General features: G+C 42.5%; 1 protein-coding gene across 1 annotated transcript in view; it reads right to left on the bottom strand.

Moving 5' to 3' along the window:
• Positions 1 to 18,922: 18,922 nt before the first annotated feature.
• Positions 18,923 to 21,416, bottom strand: part of baiap3 (BAI1 associated protein 3) — a 30,916-nt gene continuing 28,422 nt past the window's right edge. The window contains exons 28-33 of the mRNA XM_069674553.1: positions 21,334 to 21,405; positions 21,166 to 21,249; positions 20,734 to 20,854; positions 19,948 to 20,071; positions 19,220 to 19,425; positions 18,923 to 19,026 (exon numbers count right to left, since the gene is read on the bottom strand). Coding sequence (XP_069530654.1) covers positions 18,923 to 19,026; positions 19,220 to 19,425; positions 19,948 to 20,071; positions 20,734 to 20,854; positions 21,166 to 21,249; positions 21,334 to 21,405 — 711 coding nt within the window. The remainder of the gene's footprint in view (positions 19,027 to 19,219; positions 19,426 to 19,947; positions 20,072 to 20,733; positions 20,855 to 21,165; positions 21,250 to 21,333; positions 21,406 to 21,416) is intronic.

The raw sequence follows: 21,416 nt of genomic DNA, 5'->3' as shown, positions 1-21,416 counted from the left end.
GTTTTGATTTGTATTTCTGGGTTCAGATATTGTTTCCTGTTTTACCTTGTAATCTTGAATCTTGTCATGAGTTCTCATTGTTTAGTTTGTATTTTGTTTATTCTGTGTTCTGGTCACAATTTAGTCCTGTTTAGTTAAGTATTTCACTTGTGTCTCTTTGGTTAGATCATTTCCTGTTTTATTTTGACACCTATGCTGTGTCCGAAACAGCATACTAATGTACTGCCTAATACATACTCAAACAGTATGTACTGCATACTGCCTACTAACCTGACTATTAGGATGCCGTTCCCATCATACTCAGAGCCGTCTTCTCATTATCACTTGACTTAATCGTTTACGTATGCCCGGTCTGATCTCCGGTCCATCTCCGCCATAGTAGAAGCTGAATAGTCGCAATGCATTTTGGGGCAGTTGAGTACAACCAGTGAGCTCCCGTCTCATACTCAAACATCCGGGCCGATCTAGTATACATTACATTAGTATGATTAGTAGGATAGTATGCGGTTTCGGACACACCGCTTGTCTCTTGTGATATCCACTTCCTGTCTTTGTGTGTTTCCCGCTTGTTTGATTGTTTTCACCTGCCCCTTGATTGTCTCACCTGTGTCTGATTAGCCCCACCTCCAAGTTTATTTAGTCTTTGTGCTCCCCTGTCTCGTGGCTGGTTCATTGTCTTTGTCTGTTAAACCCAAGGTACGCCTTCCGTTTTGATCCCTGTGTTTGCCTGTGTATTATTTTGGATTTTTGATTACCCGGCTCTTCTTGTTTTCCTCCTGCTTTTGTGGGATTTTCAGTTGTTTTATTAAATCATATATATATCTCAGTCTGCATCTGGGTTCTCACCTTTTTGTGAACATTGAATCGTGACACAAGCTACATATTGTACAAACCCCAATTCCAAAAAAGTTGGGACGTTGTGTAAAATGTGAATAAAAACAGAATACAGTGATTTGCAAATCCTTTTCAACCTATATTCAATTGCATAACGCACAAAGACAAGATATGTAATGTTCAAAATGATGAACTTTATTGTTTTTTCGGAAATATACACACATTCTGAATTTCATGCCTGCAACACTTTCCAAAAAAGTTGGGACAGGAGTGAGAAAAGACTGGAAAAGTTGTGGAATGCTCAAAAAACACCTGGAACATTCCACAAGTATCGTCGTTCACAATCAACGATGGCGCAAGGTTCTCCGCTCTGTGATAGACTGTGTGGGCAAATAGTCCAACAGTTTATGAACAACGTTCCTCAATGTGCAATTGCAAGGAATTTAGGGATTTCACCATCTACAGTCCATAACATCATGAAAAGATTCAGAGACTCTTGAGAAATCTCTGCACATAAGGGGCAAGGCCGAAAACCAACATTGAATGCCCGTGACCTCCGACCCCTCAGGCGTTAAAAACCGGCATCATTCTGTGATGGATATTACAACGTGGGCTCAAGAACACTTCGAAAAACCATTGTCAGTTAACACAGTAAATCGCTGCATCTACAAATGTAACTCTACCATGCAAAGCGAAAGCCCTATTTATCATAAAACCCAGAAGCACCGCTGACTTCTCTGGGCCTGAGCTCATCTGAGATGGACTGACCTAAAGTGGAAAAGTGTGCTGTGACCCGATGAGTCCACATTTCAAATTGTTTTTGGAAATAATCATTTCCTCCGGGCTAAAGAGGAAATGGACCACCCAGATTGTTATCAACACAAAGTTAGAAAGCCAGCATCTGTGGTGGTACGGGGGTGTATTAGTGCCCATGGGTTACTTGCACATCTGTGAAGGCACCATTAATAGTGAGAGGTACATACAGGTTTTGGAGCGACATATGCTTCCATCCAGACGATGGCTTTATCAGCAAGACAATGCCAAGCCACATTCTACACGTTACGACGTAACGACAGCATGGCTTCGCAGTAAAAGAGACTGGCCTTCATGCAGTCCAGACCTGTCTCCTACTGAAAATGTATGGCGCATTATTAAGCGCAAAATACAACAACGGAAACCCCGCACTGTTGAGCAACTTAAGATGTACATCAAGCAAGAATAGGAGAAAATTCCACTTTCAATACTTCAACAGTTAGTGTCTTCAGTCCCCAGACGCTTACGGTGCTCCTGTGGAACTTTTAGTTCATCAGTTTATCAGTTTGAACATTAAATATCTTGTCTTTGTGCTGTATTCAATATAATATAGGTTGAAAAGGATTTGCAAATCACATTTTACACAGTGTCCCAACTTTTTTGAAATTGGGGTTTGTAGTAAGGTTTGAGGTTCAGTGTCTCACCCAAGGACACTAAGACAGGAGGAGTTGGGGATCGAACCACCAACCTTCCCATCAGTGGGTAACCCACTCGACCTCTGAGCCACATTTGCCCCAAAATTTTGGATGAAGAATGAGGATCCCAGAGGAGCTTTAATGCCGCTCCAATAAGAAGGAACCTGAGCTACATGACCTCCCTTTTTTACTGACAAGCATTAGTGTTGAAAAATTCAGCATTCAAACTTTAAAGTTGCGAAAAAACCCTTTAGATCATGACCCTGATTCCTCACAGCTCTTACTTTATGGGGCCATCTGGACCCATGTTACATTTTTTGTCAGACTGCTCAGATTTTAGACAGATTATTTTAACAAACTTTCATGAAGGAGAGTCGGCCCTCTTGTCTTTGGAAGCCAGTCATGTGTATAGGATGAGGCAGTGCTGGTGTTGCCAAAAAGCAGGCATCTGGATTGAGTTTCACCCCCAGTGGGGCCGGGGTCCTCGGCAGATGGTGCTCGCCAAACAAGTAAAACAACTCTGATTAGAAGCAGAGGGGCGGAGCCTGCTCCTATACGCGCACTCGCTTCATGCGTGCCTGTCAGAAGGCCAGTTTGAATAACATGTAGCTCTGGGAGAAGAGGGCTTCCACACGGCTCTGTGGTCGGGACAGGGAAAGCTTCATTTACAGCAAACACAAGTGATGATGGATCAATCGTGTTCCTGTCTGTTTCTGCTAACGTCTGTGCTTTGACTGAATGTGTAATTAAGCAACATTTTTTATCAGAACAGAGGCGACCAATTTGTTTGTATGTTAGCACCAAAATTTGGGCCAGAAGGTGTTGTGTGTAAACAGTTCAATTGAAGTAAAACATCTTCATCATGCTCGCCAGTGAGAACAAACAAGTACAAACAACAGAAGAATGAGATGTCACCTCGCTACAAGCTGGCACACACACTCACAATATCCCCTTCTTTTCATCTAGACTGAGTGTACCCTCGAATTACTTCGCATTAGTTTCTGGATCCTTTGCAAAGAGAGCTGGGGGCACATTGAGCTACTGTTCTGCTGGGATACAGGATGGCAGGTCCCTTTGAAAAGCTCACCACATGACGTCCACATGATACAAAAACACAGTGCAGCGCTAACCCACAAAGTGCCGTGGAGTTTACTGGCTGCCGGAGCTGATGAGAGCAGACTGTGAGTGCTGGCAGCAGCCGGGGTGGTCCAGGAGTCTCAACGACGACATCCATCAGGATTTGAGCAGACTAAGGAGGCTGAATGTGGGATTTTGGCTAAAGCCCGGCGAGGGTGGAGAGGTTTTTGGCAAGTTAGGGGCCGTATGGTCTGCTTTGCTGTAACTTGTCACCTTAAATTCTTCTGTTCTACTTGTGTAAAACAGTTTTAAAGGCAAGATTACCCCTGTAGAGACATAAACAATACTGGAGAGGGAATTTTTTAGTTTTTAGTTGATGCAGTGGTCATAACTGTTTATTCAGAGATGTGTGTTTACACACAGATGGCACAGCTGAAGGAAAATGCTACAAAGAACAGAGCTATATAAATGACTTCATTTGATGCTTCTCAAGTCAAATATTTCAATTCCTGAAAGAAAAGTTACTTAGTTGTCATCACAATTCAAAACAAGTAAAATCATTTGTAACCATAGACTATAAAAAAATGACTGCCTTCCTTTGGCCTCGAGTTCGACAATCTGGCCACCGCCATATTGGTTTTATAGACATTTTGACAAAAGGGGGGCACTGAGGAAAAGCAAGAGGTTAGCAAATGCTAACAGTCTTTGTTGGTGGCTAATTTATTAGCTGGCTAACGAGCTAGCTAACCATTGTGTTTCCTACAAAATGAGATTTTATTTATGGTTGTAGCTGACTGTGTTGTTAATTTCTTTGAAGCTTAGAGAGCTCGTTGAACTTAGCAGACTCTCTGCTTATGGTGAGAGCAATGACTGTATATATAGATGGACAAAGCATCTCCATCTGCTCTCATTGTAAAAAATTTAAGCCAAAATACCCCCTGTGACGGGCAAGGCCATCTTGCGCTGATGTCATTTGGAGCCAGAGCTGCGCAGTAGCGATTGGCGGGCCGCCGTAGTCACTTCTGCTAACAAAAACACACACTGAACTTACTGAAAAAACAGCAAGGATGAGCGAATTTAACCGCAGAACAGCTTCTTGTGTTGGTCTGAAGAGGACGATGTAAACTGTAGTGATTGTTTTAGTCTCCTTTCGCCGATCCTGCAGTACTCTGCTAATCAGGAACAGATCGGCTGCAGGAGCCGTATTTGTCAACAGAACTGTCAATCTTCAACAATTTACACTTGGATGTAAATCAGCATGATAAGAGCTGCTAACTATCATGACATAAACCATGTTTGAGAAACATGTATTTGACGTGTATTTTGATTTTATATTTTGACTCATGTCCTGGCTTTATGACCTATACTGCAGCCAGTCAGCAGGGGGCAATAGAGTGTTTTGGCTTCACTTTTAGGGAGCTGTCATGTCGTCCATCTTTTTATACAGTCTATGGGTGAGAGAGTGAGTGGTGGGTGAGTGACACGTGCTGGGTAACTTCTCATCATGATGGCCTGCAGTCTTATTTGTGGGGGAAACTAAATTGGAGGAACTGACAGATAGCGTCCCCCACCTGTTAGTCAAAGCGACCACCATTTGTCGAATTAGGAGATATTTGTAATAAAAATCTAAATATTTTTTTTAACCAAGTTGTAAGCATGTTTAATTCTGCTGAAAAGTTGTGCAATTTAATATGGGGCCTAATGGAGATTTACTCGCTTTTGGAGCCAGCCTCAAGTGGCCACTAGGTGAACTGCAGTCTTTGGAATTGGAGGTTGCTGCTTGTTTGTGATGTTGTTGGTTTCTCTAACCTAGAATATAATTTAGATACTAGATTATGTTAATAAAAAAAGTCTGTTTCAGATTTGTTTGTGACCCAGGCTCATAAACATCTAATTGGGTCGTCCTGTGTGTGTATGCACAGCCTCAGTTCTCACCTGCTCTGATAATGTATCTCCGCGTCTTGTTCGTTGCTAAAAAGGGTAAATGGGCTCTCAGAGTTAAAGTCAAGATCACAGGCGACAGTGAAACAAAACATGGGACAGCTGAGTCAGTTGTGCAACATTGTGTGCTCGGACACAACGCTCGGATAACATTTTAACAGCTGCTCCTGTCCTGAAAAAACACAAGTTGAAAGTGCCAGCACCCCATCACTGACCCCTCCCCCCCCCTTTCAGTGTGCACTGCGCACAGCAGTGCTGATGTCCTGCAGGCGGGGGAGAGCGAGCGGTGGTGTCGGGCCACACAGAGGCTTTGTCAGAGAAAGCTGATGTGACTTATGTGAAGGTCTGGGGGGCATGAGAGACTGTTTCTCGGACTCACATATTGTACCCACAAGCCCCGTGACCACAGAGAGCTCTCTTTAGATTTCTCACCCTTATTCCCTTTCCAGAGGATTCTTTCGGTTCTTTCCCACATCCTCCATGTGAGGGTCGAGTGAGGAGGCAGACAGAGAGCGCTACATACAGCTGTACCTCCCACCCTGTGAACTTTGACTTTGGAGACTTTTGAATAATTCCTTTCCACACATTTATTAAGTATGCACCAAAAAAACGTGTATTTTTTTTTTTTAAGAAATTACAACTTAAAAACTTTAAATAGTTTGTATAATGATCATGCAATGCCTTGATGCATGGCGTGAAAGCTAGTGTCATCCTCCATGTGAACCGAATGTAAACCTTCCAACAGAACTGAACAGTTGGCTGCTGCACTCGCACACATTTTAAGAAAAATTTGCAGCTGACACAAAAGCATCGCAGGAGCTGGCGAGAAAGCACATTGTGCTGAAGGTTCCTGCATGAATCACAACATGGGTTTCTAAAGGTGCCGGTACAGAATGTGTCCAACAAAGTTTGGGAAGTGTGAAAAGTCTGCTGACCTTGAAATGAACCAGGAGATTTTTATCCACAGCAACATGGTCACATTCTCCTTCTTTCACCGCTGGTTGCCATGGACACAGTCGTCTTTGTTATTTAGACGCCATCAAAGACTTCAAAGAGAGAGCTGTAAACACTCTGGCTTCCCGACTGACCACTTGACCCTCGGACGCCCCGCTTGTGGAGAGCCGTAATAGGAAATGAACTAAAGATTACTCCGACCGCAATCAGTCAGGAGGATAACAAAGAGCTGCACATCAGAGGTTATTAGCCTTTGCGGCTCGGAGGGAGAAGAATACACGGAGATAAATGCGTGGGTGGTGGTCCTTCAGATTCAATTAATGCTGACTTTGGGTGGTTGCTACTTTTGAAGGAGTCAGACTTTGGCCCTGTTATGGTTTTTTGCCTTTGAAAAGGGCAGCGGTGACAAGGGATAAATAGGAACAGGACTAAACAGCTTTGGTCAAAATGTCATGTTTAATGTCAGCGCGGTCACTGATGCAGTGGTGAGCATGCTTTGATTAGCAGTGAACACGAGTCTTTTCCCTCTGCTACCATCTTCACCTTTTGTGACCTTCACAGCCTCTGGTGTAATTACAGCCGATACACTTTGTGTGTTTCTGTCAGAGGGAGAGAGAGAAGTTTTATCGTCAACATTCGCCAAATACCGCAAAGATTTATGTCTGCTTGTGCAGTAGTAGTAAACGTAAAAGTGTGTCCCAGTGCGTGAGCACTGTGATGAAAAGTAGATGCAGTGACTGTTTAATCAAGGCCAGATTGCTGGCATCTTCCCTAAATACAGTTTTCCTCGAAGTCTGCCATTTTGCTCTCGCAGTGCCAAAGTTAACAGTGTGCATACAAGTACAGGAATTAGAGAGAGCAGATTTTGTGTTGCACAAATTTTCTGGTGTTAAAATATTCTTTCATACATTTACAGCTTAAAATCTTCCTGTATTAAAAGACCCCCGCCAGTGCAAATCAAGTGTTTAACGTTCAAACATCTCCATGTGGTTTTGTTCATGTGCTACAAGACATATCAGGGACAACATAAGCGTCATCTCCATGGCTGGGCCTGTCTGCTTTTAAACTGCAGTGTACCAAGGACAGGCAGAACAACACGTTTTCAGATTGGCAGGGTTTGTGACGTCACAAACCTAAGGAGCCAATCCCGTTAATGGACGGGGTGATGCTACGCATATCATTATGTGCAACCTATGGCAACCACTTCAGCGATGTGCGAGCCATCACTGAATTCATCGTAATTTTTGCAAACTCACGACTGACTACTAACGTAAACTTCACTACTACTTATTACTACATTTCAAGCTAGCTAAGTTTCAACAAGTTGCCACTAAACGATGGCAGAGACCTGTTTAGTTTTCGCGACGGATGGGCCGGTTGGAAACTTGCATAGTGGTCGTGGACTATGCAGATTCAGGATTTTTTTATTGAGGGAGAAGGAGGAGATGACTTGGGAGGATTTTTACAAGGTGTTTAAAGTTGTAATCTAGAAGATTTCAGTTTAGCTCTCTTTGGCGGCACCTTTAGTGATAAACGGTAATTGCGGGAGCACACTTCCCAGATATCCAGACAGTGTTGCGTGTGTGACGTCCACAGTTGGCTCCGGTTGTAACTCTTGATTTTCCCCGCTGACGGTCGCTTTCCTTTTCAGACTTCATCTGAGCGTCAAATTTGTTTCTTTTTTGTTGGATTTTCACTTATTGTTGAAGTTGTATCTGTAGTCATCGATCTTTTCTTTTTGTTTGTTCAGCCATAGTAGATTACTGTTTACTTGCAGAGACCGCAAAAGCAACCGCTTAGCTCCGCCTACCCTCTCTGGTAGACCACCCACTGGGTGATGAAAAACGCGTCACTAACTGGGCGGCGCTTGGGATTTTTTTCGCAAAAGTCGCCACAGACACCCAGTCCTTAATACTGCAAATGCAAAGGCTTTCATCAGTGGGCGATAGGCTCAGTCCCCATTGTGTTACCTCATTCAGCGATAGATAGTAACTTAAGAGACATTTATTGAAATACTTTTTTTTGTTAGAAAAAACATATCAGACACAATTTATTATTTCAAGCAGAGCATTTTATATGTCTCTAAACATGACTGGAGCTGGTCTTTAAAAGTGGTAGTATAAAGAGTCACATTACATGAAATTAACATTAACAGTACCTGTTTTTCTTGCAGTATCATTTTCCACAGTGCAATTTACTGCCAACTTTCGTGTGTGCACAAATTTTTAGTCATGAACAGTTTTACAGCCTCTCTTTGGACCGAGTTCCCGCTGCAAGTAAACTTTTAGGTTAATGTCTCGCACAAAAAGTAGACCCTCACGACGTGGCAACAAAAATGTGAAGGCCCGATGTTTCTGCGTGAGGTGAAACTTAATTTAAACACCACCAGCCAAGTCAGGAACAGTAAGTCTCCCTTTACACACATAAAACAAACTGCCAGGAGAAAATAGCTCCAGTGCCATCAGTGGACACACACTTTCCATAGACAAAGAAGAATACAAATAGTGCTGATGAAAAGGCTCTAAATCCTACTTCCTATCCTGTAATCAGTGTGCTTACAGAGTTTGGTGAGACAGAATTCTCCTTTTTAATTTTTTTCCTTCGCCATTGTGATTTGTTTGTGAGGTTTAAGGGAGTACACACTGCTCGGGACGTATATAGCCAGAGATGTTTGTGCGTGTCTGGCACCGACCGAGGGAACCACAGTCAGAGGATGAGTGGATAAACAGAGGATTCATGTGGACATGCCCCGCCACAATAATGGCTTCTTCACAGAGCCCTCTTCTGTTTTCATTTAAGTCCCAAAATGAATATGCTTATTACCATCAAACTATAATGTTGGCTCGTCTCCATTGTATTCTCTTCTGCAGAACCTCCCTCTGAGCGATGACTCAGTAATTCCTCGCCTACCTCAAACAGGAAGTCCTGTTGTCTTCTCCTCTTGGATACTGATGTACATATCACAGACCAGAAGGAATCAGGTCCTGAGGTGGATAATTATATTGAAAGCGTACTGTACACGTACTGTTCTTTAAGTGCATGAGCAATGTATACTTTTACTGTTCATCAGCTGTTATAAATAGTGCTCTTTATAACTTACAGCTCAATTAACTGTACAGACACTCTAAAGACGTCTGAACAAGAGCGCTCACAGAGAGTTAAAGAAGTAACTATCACAGAGCGTTCTGACCTCCTCTTCCGCTTCTAGCGTTTCAAAGTGGTATTATTGTATGTAGAGGCCCTTTCATATATGGACATGGCAATTTCCAGACCATTTCAGAACATTCAGGTCCAGGAAATGTCAGCTCACAGTAGGGGTCAGTACTAGCATTAGTAAGTATGCAGGTGTTGTATCTTTCTGATCTGGTAGAAATAATTCAGTTTGGAAACCAGCAGGGCCTAGTTTCATTCATCCATACCGTTTATCCTGTTTAGGGTTGTGGGGGGCTGTAGCCAACCCCAGCTGTCATTGGGCGAGAGTAGGGGTACAGTCAGGGCTGACACGTAGAGACAGACAACATTTCACGCTCACACTCACACCTAAGGACAACTTTAGAGTCACCAGTTAATCTAACGAGCAAGTCTTTGGATTGTGTGAGGAAGCCGGAGTACCTGGAGGAAACCCACGCATGACTGTACTTATATAGCGCTTTTCTAGTCTTTACACTACATGTCACTACATGTCACACTCACACACTAATCTAAGTGCCAATCTCCACACACATTAATACCTGATGGCTATGCCTAGGGGAGTAATTTGGGGTTCCTCGACATGTGACTGTAGCTTCGACATGTGACTGTAGCAGTCAGGGATCGAACCTCCAACCTTCCGATTGAGAGAGACGACCGACTCCACCACTGAGCCACAGCCGCCCCCAACATGAACATGCAAACTCCACACAGAAAGGCCCACTTTGTCCGAAACCAAGATTCAAATTTGGAATCTTCTAGCTGTGAGGCGACAGAGCTAACCTCTGCAGGGTGCAGGCCCAGGGCCTGGTGGATCAAAAGAAACCTGATGGGATTAAAGCTATTATATCAAATCCTGGAAATGGGTTGATCAAAAGAGGAAAAAGGGTTTCTGAAATCGGATTAGATTGGTTTTGATCTGGATCAAACCTTCAGAAAAACTTATGATTGGATTTGTGATAACTTTGATCCCAAAAAAGAATCAGGATTATCCTGATACCATCAGAAGGATGAATTCAGGAAGAACTTCAGCGACAGAATCTAAAAGAAAAACGTACAGTGTAAAAAATATGTTTATATAGTTTATACTGTAAATATTTTTAGTTTTATTGACTTTAACAGTAACAAAGTAGAGGAAAAAATAAGACTACCTAATAAGCTTTTCAGAAGATTAAGTAGAATAAATATTTTTATTTTGTCAATGAAACAGCTGTAACGATAAAACAAATGTATTTATTATCACCTATTATAATGACCCAGATTCATCCCTTACTGCACTTAAGAGGATGTCATGCCTCTACCTGGCCCCTCCATGAGACCCAACCTGAGAACCTATACAAGAAGGGTGCATTTTTTATGCTATGTTACTGTCAACTGGGTCTAGGTTGGGCCTAATATTTTGCTTTTTTGGCTTTATGTCTTTATTTGACAGGACAGCTACCAACTGAGCTAAACCAGCGCCCCAAGGTTCGGTCCAATTTATAAGATAGCAAGAAGCCTAGACTGTGATATGTAGTCCCATTTAGCGTCATTGGTAATTGAAATCTTAAAGAATTTGTACCTGAATGATTAGCTGATCCTGGATTGCTCATGATGGGATAATTCTTATATGTTGCCCATTTTGACTCCTTGGCCCAAACACTGAAGCTGTGCACTTTGACTGATGACAGCTCAGAATGCAATCTTTTAACAGTAGTCTCAATTTCTCATGTCACAAAAGACAGGCGTGAAGGTCTACTTGTTCTTTCGAATGCTTTGACACTGGTCTGTATTTCCCCCATCATCCACTTTTTTAATGTAACAGTGCTATGAATTGTGGACGGAGCCCTCAAGCACTCACCACTTTCACAGTGGGATGAATCTAACAAGAACTCATCCGAGCCCGTGTGTCCGTGGCGATGGGTCGGGGGTTGGACCGCTCACTCTGTCACTCACTGTGCTGTGATCCGCTGATACATCTCTGTGTGAAGCTGAAAGGCTGATTCTGTGGTTCTGTTAAAAGGCTCGGTGGAGTCTCTGGCTTTGACCCAAGCACTGTCCCTATTGCATTCCTCAGGGGCAAGCTGTCCAATGTTATCTCTGCTCACTTGGACAGAGGCCCCTGAAGCCACAAAGGACTCGCTGTGCTGGCCTCTCCTCACCCGCACCTCATCATATTTGCTGGAGACAAGAGGCCCAGTTCAGAAGGGCCTGATTATGCTGACAGCGTCAGAGATGCACCTGCAGATGACAGGTGTTTAGGCCCGTCGTCTGCGAGGTACCTTCCTCTATTCTGAAGGAAACTTTCTTTGGGTGTCCATGAGCAGAATCCATTCCTCCCATTCCTATTACTCTCTGAAGACTTTTAAATAACTCTGCATGCACGCACATGCAGGTGAGCTTGCCATACACAGGATGGATACGTTGAATTAATGATCCCTCCAGGCTCATATGAACGTATCGAGAGTTTCCCGGACTTCACATGAAAGCGACGCAATGCCACGTCAGAGACTCTGCAGGTGTGTAATCTTAAATCTCAGATAGAGAAGTAGGGGGAGTGTCTGTGTAAGGGGGGCGCCAGGTTCAGCTGCTACAGCGGGAGGTGGGCGGTGGGCTCTGCAGTGTAACATTACCGTGTGGGGGGATTAGGGTTGTTTGAGGGGAGATAAGACACAGCGGGATCACAGCGCTGTTAAATGTCTCTGCCAGAGCCAGCACAGGAGCAGGAGCGACGCGGAGAGACTCTGCCAACGTTCCTGGGGATCAGCACCAGCTGAAATCCTCCACCTCTCCACCCGTCTGCCAAAAACTTAAAGAATATCTGATGAGTATACATGTAGCATCCCTTTTTTGAATCAAAATAGGAATAATTAATCAGACTTGGAGAGAAGACAAAATAAAAGCTGCTTTTTGTTCCAATTTTAACACAAAGTACACAGCAGTTTTTAGATATAAATGACAGTATGTTGGATAAAATGTAGTTCTCAGGCACGCTGGTTTGTTTTGATGTACCTTGAGGTTAGTATTACATAAGAGGATAGCTATCTAGTAATGTATATGCGCGTATTTGCTCTCAGAGCACAAGGTCAACAAGATTGGGAAACACAATCTGATCGTTTGAAGGTTCCGAATAACCTTTAGATTCGTAGACGTCATCGCTTTGATGGAGGAGGATGAACATGAGCCTCAAGAGGCAGTCGTGGCTGCACAGGACGGAGTACTGAAACAGGCCTACATGCATGCCACAACCAGCCAGCTCATTAAAGGATTTGTAAATTTACGAGGACCTCTAGTGGTTAAAACCAGGAGGCCAAAATGAATGTTGTCACACACAACATTGGAAGCAGCCTGTATGAGAGGTAACCAGTGTGAGAAGTGTTAACCTGATAAGGACACTAAAGTAGCAAGGAGCTGTAAGGTTGCACACATATACGTGGTGTGTTCAAGGGCCGACTCAAGGGCATGATGTCTGTTAGATGACAAGGTCCTCTCCACACCTGAGCCTGCACACAATTCAATACCCTTCAGTCCCTTCAGTCATCGCCGGGTCTCTAATTTAAAACCTATCGACTAGCATTCAGAAGAGTACGAGCGCTAACACACACTCACATCCTCCAGCCATGAGAAATCCTCCTCACTCTAATCTACTGTCATGGCAGCTCTTTGAGGAACAGTGAAGTGATTGTGTCGGGGTGAGTCCTCCGGGCCTCTGATCTCACACAGGTTTGTAATGAATGCGCACTATGTTTCTCGCTGTTGCTGTATGCTCTTTCTCCAGGGCTGGGACAGGATGCGTTAGATGTGCAGGTAGCTGCTGCGGAGACGAGGTGATAAATGAAAGGTCGAGGAGAGACGGCGAGACAGAGGGGACCTGTTGTAGCTGTTCATTTGAGATATATTAAAATATCAAAGGAACGTATGCGAACAAGGTTTAAATTTAAATACAATCTTTATTCAAGGTCGTAGACATCTCCCAAAGGTATAATCCAATAAACAGCAACACAGGCATAAATTCAAGGACAAATAATTCACTTGTACAATAACAAATTGAAGATGTTTCAGCCTCTTGAAGATGCGTTTCATTTACTGTTGCCTTTAAAGTTGGACAGCAGACGACAAACCAAATACTCAGTTTAACAATATTTCTATATCAGTACCTTAAATGAAGTATGTCCGTGTCAGCACTAACAGTTAAATCGTGATGATTTCCTGTTAATTCACAGTCTGATATCCTTTGCAATAAACTTTGTTTTCATTATGGCCATAAAAATGCTCTTTACAGGAAACGAATACGATGATAATACTATTGAAGTCACAGGACATTTATTCTTTCAATTTAAACATCACCAGAATAAGTCAATTTACTCAACTAACACTGACCATGTCGCCTGTCTAAGGGCAACAAAAGGACGTCTATAATACTGTGGCTGAACATAAACAAGAGTATCTGATGGGAAAAACATCCTTTTAATTTAAAACTGTCCCTTTAAATTTTATTTGACCGCCAACATAGTCAGAAATCTGTAAAATACTTCATTGTGACCTTATTATAAATTTTATTATAAACATATATGAATATAAAGAAGATATGAGGTTGTTTTTTGTGTAAACATGTGACCAAAATACCCGGTTTAAAAGAAAAGCAAAGGAAATGTATGTTTCTACGGAAGCCCTTAGCGGACATGCATCCATACATTATATCTACTGCGTTTTCCAGTGATAATAAGTTATTTCTGGTCGTTTTCTCGAGATCTGTAATTTGTCACGTTATCACGAGATAGCAACACGGCACCACTGTAACATCAGATGATTATAACTCGCATCCCCAGAAATAGGCTTAACTTACCTCATTAGCGTGGGCAATGGCAGCATCTGTAATATCACAGTGACCAGCCTGTTGCTTTGTTTTCTAGATCGCCGGAAAATTATCCCTTTATCACGAGAAAACAAGCTTTGTTATCTTGAGATAATGGGCCAAATATATCCACTATAATGGGAAAACCAGCTTCGTTATCCCGAGATAATGAGAAAAATAAGTCGAGATGTTGAGAAAACTACCAGAAATAAGTCGTTATCACAGAAAAACAGAGTAAATAAAATATATGGATGCATGTCCGCTAAGGGATTCCGTATCTTTCACAATAAACATAAAGAATAAATTAGTCAGTACGCCCATTAGCTTTCATATATCATACTGAATTTCATCTGTTTTTTTTCATGATATGCAGTATGTTAAAAAAAAATAAAGATGGCAGGTGATAATAACACCAACAATGACAGTGTAACAACACAAATTCCTCCTGCAACATCTTCAGAACAAAAATAAAACACAAAGGCAAGTGCTGCTCAGCTGAGAGTCCTCCTCCCTTCTGTTAAGTAGAGGCAGGCGTCTCCAACACCTGAACAATCGCCGTAAATGCAGCACACTCTCCAGGCATAGATATGGTGTTTTTTTTTTTTTTGCGTGCTTCATCCTCACAACTCCACAGGGTAACGACAAAGCACTACACAAGCAGCTACTGTTAAGTTACATCACTATCAAAATGCTGTCGGTGTGAACATTTTGGTGCTAAGTTCTCCGTACTTGCTACAGTGTTTTTCTGCACTACACATGTGTTACTATTTTGTGATCCTGTTATCTCTACAATAAAAGTGTCAAATTTAAACTGACAACATTCATTTACAAACGCCTAGAGGCCTGATTTGTATATACTTTACAAAATTGCGTTTTAACATGCAAGCTAGCTCAACATCATAATACCCGTTATTTTTTATGTGTTAGTGAATAGTAGAGAGGAGTCTACATTAAACTGACAATATAAACTTTAACTCACATTAGAGACAGTACAGGCAAGTCTCTTTGACAGAAATTAGGTTTCAATTTTCTTTTGAAATATATCAAAGGGGACTTTCTAACCAAATAACAGTCTCAGACCAGGTTCAACATATTTCTACATGTCAAGGTGCTTTTCGACCAAAAGTTCCAGGAACTTCTCTTCAAGGAAGTACATGGTTCCTGTGGCCCATTGCTGTCTGCGTTTCGACAGTGGCCTAAAGTCCTGGGAAGATTATGCAAATCAGGCCAATGACGTATGGAGAAGCAATAAAAGTAACTGCATTACACCGCCAGTCCAGTAGGTGGCAGTAAGAAAAAGATGTAGGCCATAGAACAAAGATGACGGCAAAAACGCAACGAACGGGCCGGTATCGTCATTTGTGTGACACTACAGTTAGCCTGTCAGCATCCATCTTGAAGCACGATGATAACAGTGAGCTTGCAGCTGCAGTCTGTTAAACACGGCGGGTGAAATAAAACGCTGTCTGTACTCGACCAATCAGAAACGATCAGCACTGCAGGCCCCACCCTGAAACTTCCTGGACCTTTGGAAAGTACTACGCCCCAAGCAGAGACTTTTCATTCATTCAGACCCTGGTTCCTGCTATCGATACGCTATCGAGTTCTTCAAAATGTTCCTAGTTCCTGGGGAAAGTTCCTGCGGTCGAAAAGCACCTAAACTTAGATTGGTATGAACTGAGCAAATTTCAAATATAATTTGGCAGTTCAGATTAATTGTCAGCCAGTGGTCACACAAAGAAATTGGCGATACATGCTTTAATCTTATTTTGTTTTATGCTATTAATTCCACATAATGGGGTTTCAATGACCACTTTCATCATCCACAAGACCCTTCAGTCCAGCTCTAAAGAGGATGACCCAGGTGATCGATATTAACCTCGTTAGTGAGAGCTGAGTGTACTTAGCACAAACACAGCTGATTGAAATTAAGCTTGTTAGTCTGTATTGAAGGTGTAAACCCAGGACACTGGGACTTAAGCCTTGCTACATTAACAATAGCTTGCTAAATTACCGCTACTAGAGTAAAATATAGGCTACTCCATTATTAAGCCAGATTTTGCTGTTTTTTGTGTTGTTTTGTAATGTCATGATTATAGTTGGATTCCAGGTTGTAGTACGACTTTTAAATTCTGCTAATTATTCTGGTTTTCAGTTACAGACGAGACACAGCTTTGGAGGACTTAAGAGAGCTGGTGTTAAATTATGCCGGTCCAACCAATGAGAGCTGCTGCAGGCAGTCTTCCCCCTGAAGTATAATTATGCTACTGCCCAGGTTCATTATCCTTTCCTTTCTCTTTACCTCCAGAGATTAAGCCTCACACAGAGATTCAAACTTTTGGCCCTTGAAATCCTGTGATGAGCAATGATCTATTTAAAGCCAGGATACAAAATGTTAAAAAGCCTTTGCCATGTTTATTAGCTGTTTCCAGAACTTATTTGTCTGAACGCTACATGAGCTCATTAGCGGCAATTAGCTGGGTTTCACCTAATAAATGTTTTTGAAGCTCCACCATCTGGACATACAGACACCCACTGAGGCGCACACCGTGCTATCTTTGGGGACCTCAGTGCAATTTTCTCCGTTCCAATTATCAGGCAACAGGGTCGCCTGGTGATTTGCCATCACCATGAATGTATGAATGCTTCTGAAAAAAGCTTCTGTAGCTCTCCATGGAGGAGAAACCAGGCTCAGAAGTGAAATTAATTTCACAAATGAAGCATCAATTTGAACTAAAAAAAAAAAAGAAATATGTCACATCTGGTAAGGACTATTTCTTGACTGCATGCAGTCTTCTCTAGTCCATGGGTTAGCTCCCACAATTTCACTTTAAAGTCCCAGTCAGGATTGTAAGGCTGCCTGCTAAGCTAACCAGCAGATAGCCGGAGCGCATATTTACTGTACTTTACAGAAAAAAGAGAGTGGTATCAATCTATTATTATTTTATACTACTGCTGCAATGCTGTATAAGTTTCGAATGCTAGCATATGGATTATTAGCCCATCAAAGTCAGATCCCATTGGCTATAGTCTGATGACTGCCTCTGGGGACAACAGTGAACATGTCGGGCGTGTGTTAAACGACTTCCAGTCAACACTTCATTTTCCACGTGCTGCATTGTTTACAGAAAACGGACCAGATTTTCTTGTGATTCCCTTTAATTAACGGGTCTTAACTTTGCTGAAATTTCAACATGATGATGCAGGTTTGTAAAAAGAAAATGTAAGCTTTGTCAGGTCAGGAATACTTTTAAAATGCTCGTTTGTTGAACGAAGGTCGGATCGATCTTTTCTGATGCATTCGAGGGAAGTTGGGAAATCTAAACGCTGAACGGCTTTCGTGACACAGTGTCAAGCGAATTTGGCTCAAGTTGAATTTTAGAATTTTTTGGGAACGGATTGTTAGCTGTTAGCATGCAGATGTCTGTTTATAGAGATTAATAAGAAGCTAAATCGTTGCCGCTGATAGGAGCAGGGATGTCATTACAGCGCATTTGATCCGCCTGCTTTTGCTCTCCACACGGACAGCATACGCCGCAGCCTGCTGATACGTGATTGGTCAATAATACTTGGACAACAAGCAAACATAAGCCAAGGGTTCTAACAATTGCCACCCCTAAAATACACATCCCTGCCTACAGATTGTACATTTCTATGCATAATCTGTAAAGATTATTAGCCCATTAATTGTGAACTCGACAACATTGATTGAGATTAAATGAAGCATTACAATTGTCACTTGTTTCCTCGCCACTTCCCTAAATTAACTTGTTTACTTTTCCACACATTTTCCGCTTTTGCATACGACAGAAGAATTTGTTTCCGTCAGTGTGCTGAGTTTGTTAAACCCTAAATTAGCACGCTGCCAAGACAACTGTCTCATCAATTTCTGTTCAGATGTTGACTCGAGGCTGTAAGACAGCAAGAAGGAACTGAGTTGAAAGAATCGGTCTCCCCGCTACATGATTTTGGCCTCTTCGGTGACCCATCCGGAGCTTTGAGAAGAGCAATCTGAAAAGTCAAATGAACCTGAGCTGTGGCGTGTCGCCTCGGGGGAGTGTACGGCAGCTGCTGTCTGACCGGCCTAAAATCACGAATGCTCTGTTCCACAAAGCTGTGTCTTTCCTTTTTCACTTCGGTATTATATAAAATTATCAAAGGATCAAGCTTTCACATCCTAAATAGGCTTTCATGCAGTTCATCTCCACACGGAGAATGTGTAAAACTTCCCTGCGACTAATGAGCATATCTGAGGTATAGATTTAGACTTGGACTGAACACTATTTGATACGTAAGCTACTTCCACAAAATATTTCTATAATATCAAAGATCATACAACAAATATAACAGTTACTTCTTTACAAAAAATATAGACTAGTAACATTTAGGATCAACTATCCATTAAGTTGTAAAATATAGTTTGACTGAGACAGAGTAGGGTGGCACAGTGACAGGATGTTCGTCTCCCAGTTAGAAAACTGCAACAAGCTTCACTATTTCTGCTTTTTTCTTTTCATTTTGGTATAATTACTGAACAAACGATAACATTGAAAAAAAAAAAATATTGTAAACATCGTACCAGTACAAAAGCACATGTCACAAGACGTGGCCAGCAAACAGCATTACAGGCAGCGCTGACAGCTTTTCACTCCTCCTCCATTGACTTCTCAATCTCCTTCAGCCTGCGGACAAACTCCTGAGCCTCCCTGTCGCCGATGCGGGCGTCCAGCATCCTCATGATTGGCTTCTCTGGAGGGGAGAGCAAACAGATGAGAGTAGCTCCTGCACCTGACACAAATATCTCTAGATTGAATGGCTTTTCATGTCGTATTGGAGAAGTAATTGGAAACCCACACCTATACCCTGAGGTCTCCCAGGAAGCTGATATTATGTTTGTGTGAGACAAAAGAAAAAACCTGATACTGCCAGGAGCGATATGTACCGCTGGGTTTACTGCGAGACAGGTGGAGGATGGCCGGCTGGACGCTTTTTCCGGCTGCTGAGGCGTTCGGTCTACCGGGCCAGCAGAAGTCGCTGAGAGGAGCCACGGCTTCACCGGCAAAGTCGTTGGTGGAGAGCCAGTCGTAGTCCATCACAGTGAAGGTCAAACAGGCGTACCTGTGTCTGTACTGCTCAGGACTGACATGACTGGAAGACACAAAAATGAGTCACACCATAAACTGTAGTCAATTGTCATTAAAGGGGGCTATTTTGCTAATTTCAAGCTTCATTTTTCACTTTGTGATACCTGTGGAGTAGCTTAGCATAGTGTACAGTTAAAAAAAACTTTTTCTCAAACTGGTGCTCTGTACAGGCCCTCATACAGCCTCTGCCTGAAACAACTCAGTAAGCTCTGTTCCTTTCAGAAACCCCACCCCTACAAGCCCGCTTTCTTCTGATTGGCCAGCTCTCTGACGCCTGCTGAGGCTGCACTTTCTGACATCACAAAGTGCAGCCTGTAGAAAAAAGTGTGTGAAACCTGGCATTCACGGCAGCCTGCAGCCTGAGCTGAGAAGCCTGGGGATTACTCCGACATACTTTTACCTACAGATTTGAAACTTTACCCACGTTTAGTGTGAACGTCCAACATTGTAACATTATATATATTATATATGAAACAGCATAATACCCCCTCTTTAAACATAAGAAGGGAGAGGGAGTAGCACTCACAAGTAAAAGAGTTCGTCGAATACAGGGTGAAGGGTCTTAAGCTTCACTTGGGTGCGTTGACTCTTGGCCAAAGGGAAGAGGTGGTGAGGGCAGAGCTCCACTATAACAAAGGGGTCACTCAAACCTGAGGAGGACCAGAGAGTAAGTCACGACTCAATTTAAAACAACAACCTGTATTTAATTCTGACTGTTTTTACTGGGGTTGTCCCGATTCTGAGCTCAGTTATTTTAACTGATCTGGGATCGGCTATTTGAGCCGATCATCTCACCCCGATCATTTACGTCAGCTGTCGTAAACTGAGCACAATCTGAAAAACCGGCGTGTAGCTCCATTATCTAGGCCAGTGGTTCCCAACCTTTATCCCCCCCCCCCACTTGTTTCTAAGAAAGGCTGAGCCCCCCCAGCCCGCACACACACCAAAACAATAAAGTGATTAATTCCAAATCTTTATTGGCAAAAATGAACACCAGTCAGCCTGTAGTTCCCAGAGGTGTGGCCTACAAAGTAGCTACTATATTTGAATGAGGACCAAAAAAAAAATTTTTTTTATCAAGTAAGTGCTTTTTTAATGATTTTATTTAAAGTGCAAATCTAATCTTGACAATCTCAATGCAGACAAAGCCTTGCACCCCCCTTAGGTGGGCCCAGACCCCAGGTTGAGAACCACTGTTCTAGGCAAATACAAGTATCGGATCGGGACTCGGTATCAACAGATACTCAACATTAAAAAAATCTGATCGGGATCAGGGGCCAAAAAAACTGATCGGGACATCCCTAGTTTTTACCGTTTGCATCCAGAGCGATTATATCTGCAGCGTGCAGAATCTCCACCGTCAGTCTCTGCTCCGGAGCATCGTAGTAGCACTTCACACTGATCCTCCCGAAACGGGTGTGTTTGAGCGTTTTCTGAAATAACCCACACAGTTTTTATGACTGGGATTTTAACAGTCATGATGGAAAATGGTCGCTAACACTATAATTGTGTTAGGATATAATGTAATTAGAATTTTCCTGATCAGAAACCAGCTTTTCAGAGCTCGCTTCCAAATTAAAAAGGCTGCATCAATACACGGCAGCTTGTTTTTCCACCAGTCCAGGAGAAAACAGATTTTCAATCAGAGGTAAAACACAAGAAGAGTGTTGTGCTGTCCAATCAATACGTCTCCGTCTACTTTGGAGATAAAATGAAATTCTCAGCGCAGGGAGTTGAAACACACCTGCAGGGAAATCTTCTCCAGATAGTACTGTTCAATGAGCTCAAAGGAGGAACATTTATTCAGCCTGAGCTCCTCGTCCAGGGCCTACAGCAGGACACATATGGTTAGAAAGGGAAACACATAAGAGACACCTTAACATAATCACGTAATTAATTGAACAAGTCCTACCTTGTAGTCGCCACACTTCATGTCTTCCACTAAAAGACCCTCTCCCTTTGCATGGAAGAACTGCAACAGGGTCTAAAACATTC

The sequence above is a fragment of the Semicossyphus pulcher genome, unplaced genomic scaffold (assembly GCF_022749685.1).
Source record: "Semicossyphus pulcher isolate SPU_LCO1_2020_fin unplaced genomic scaffold, fSemPul1.0.p SCAF_23, whole genome shotgun sequence".
Lineage (NCBI taxonomy): Eukaryota > Metazoa > Chordata > Actinopteri > Labriformes > Labridae > Semicossyphus > Semicossyphus pulcher.
This window is presented reverse-complemented; position numbering and strand designations above follow the sequence as displayed.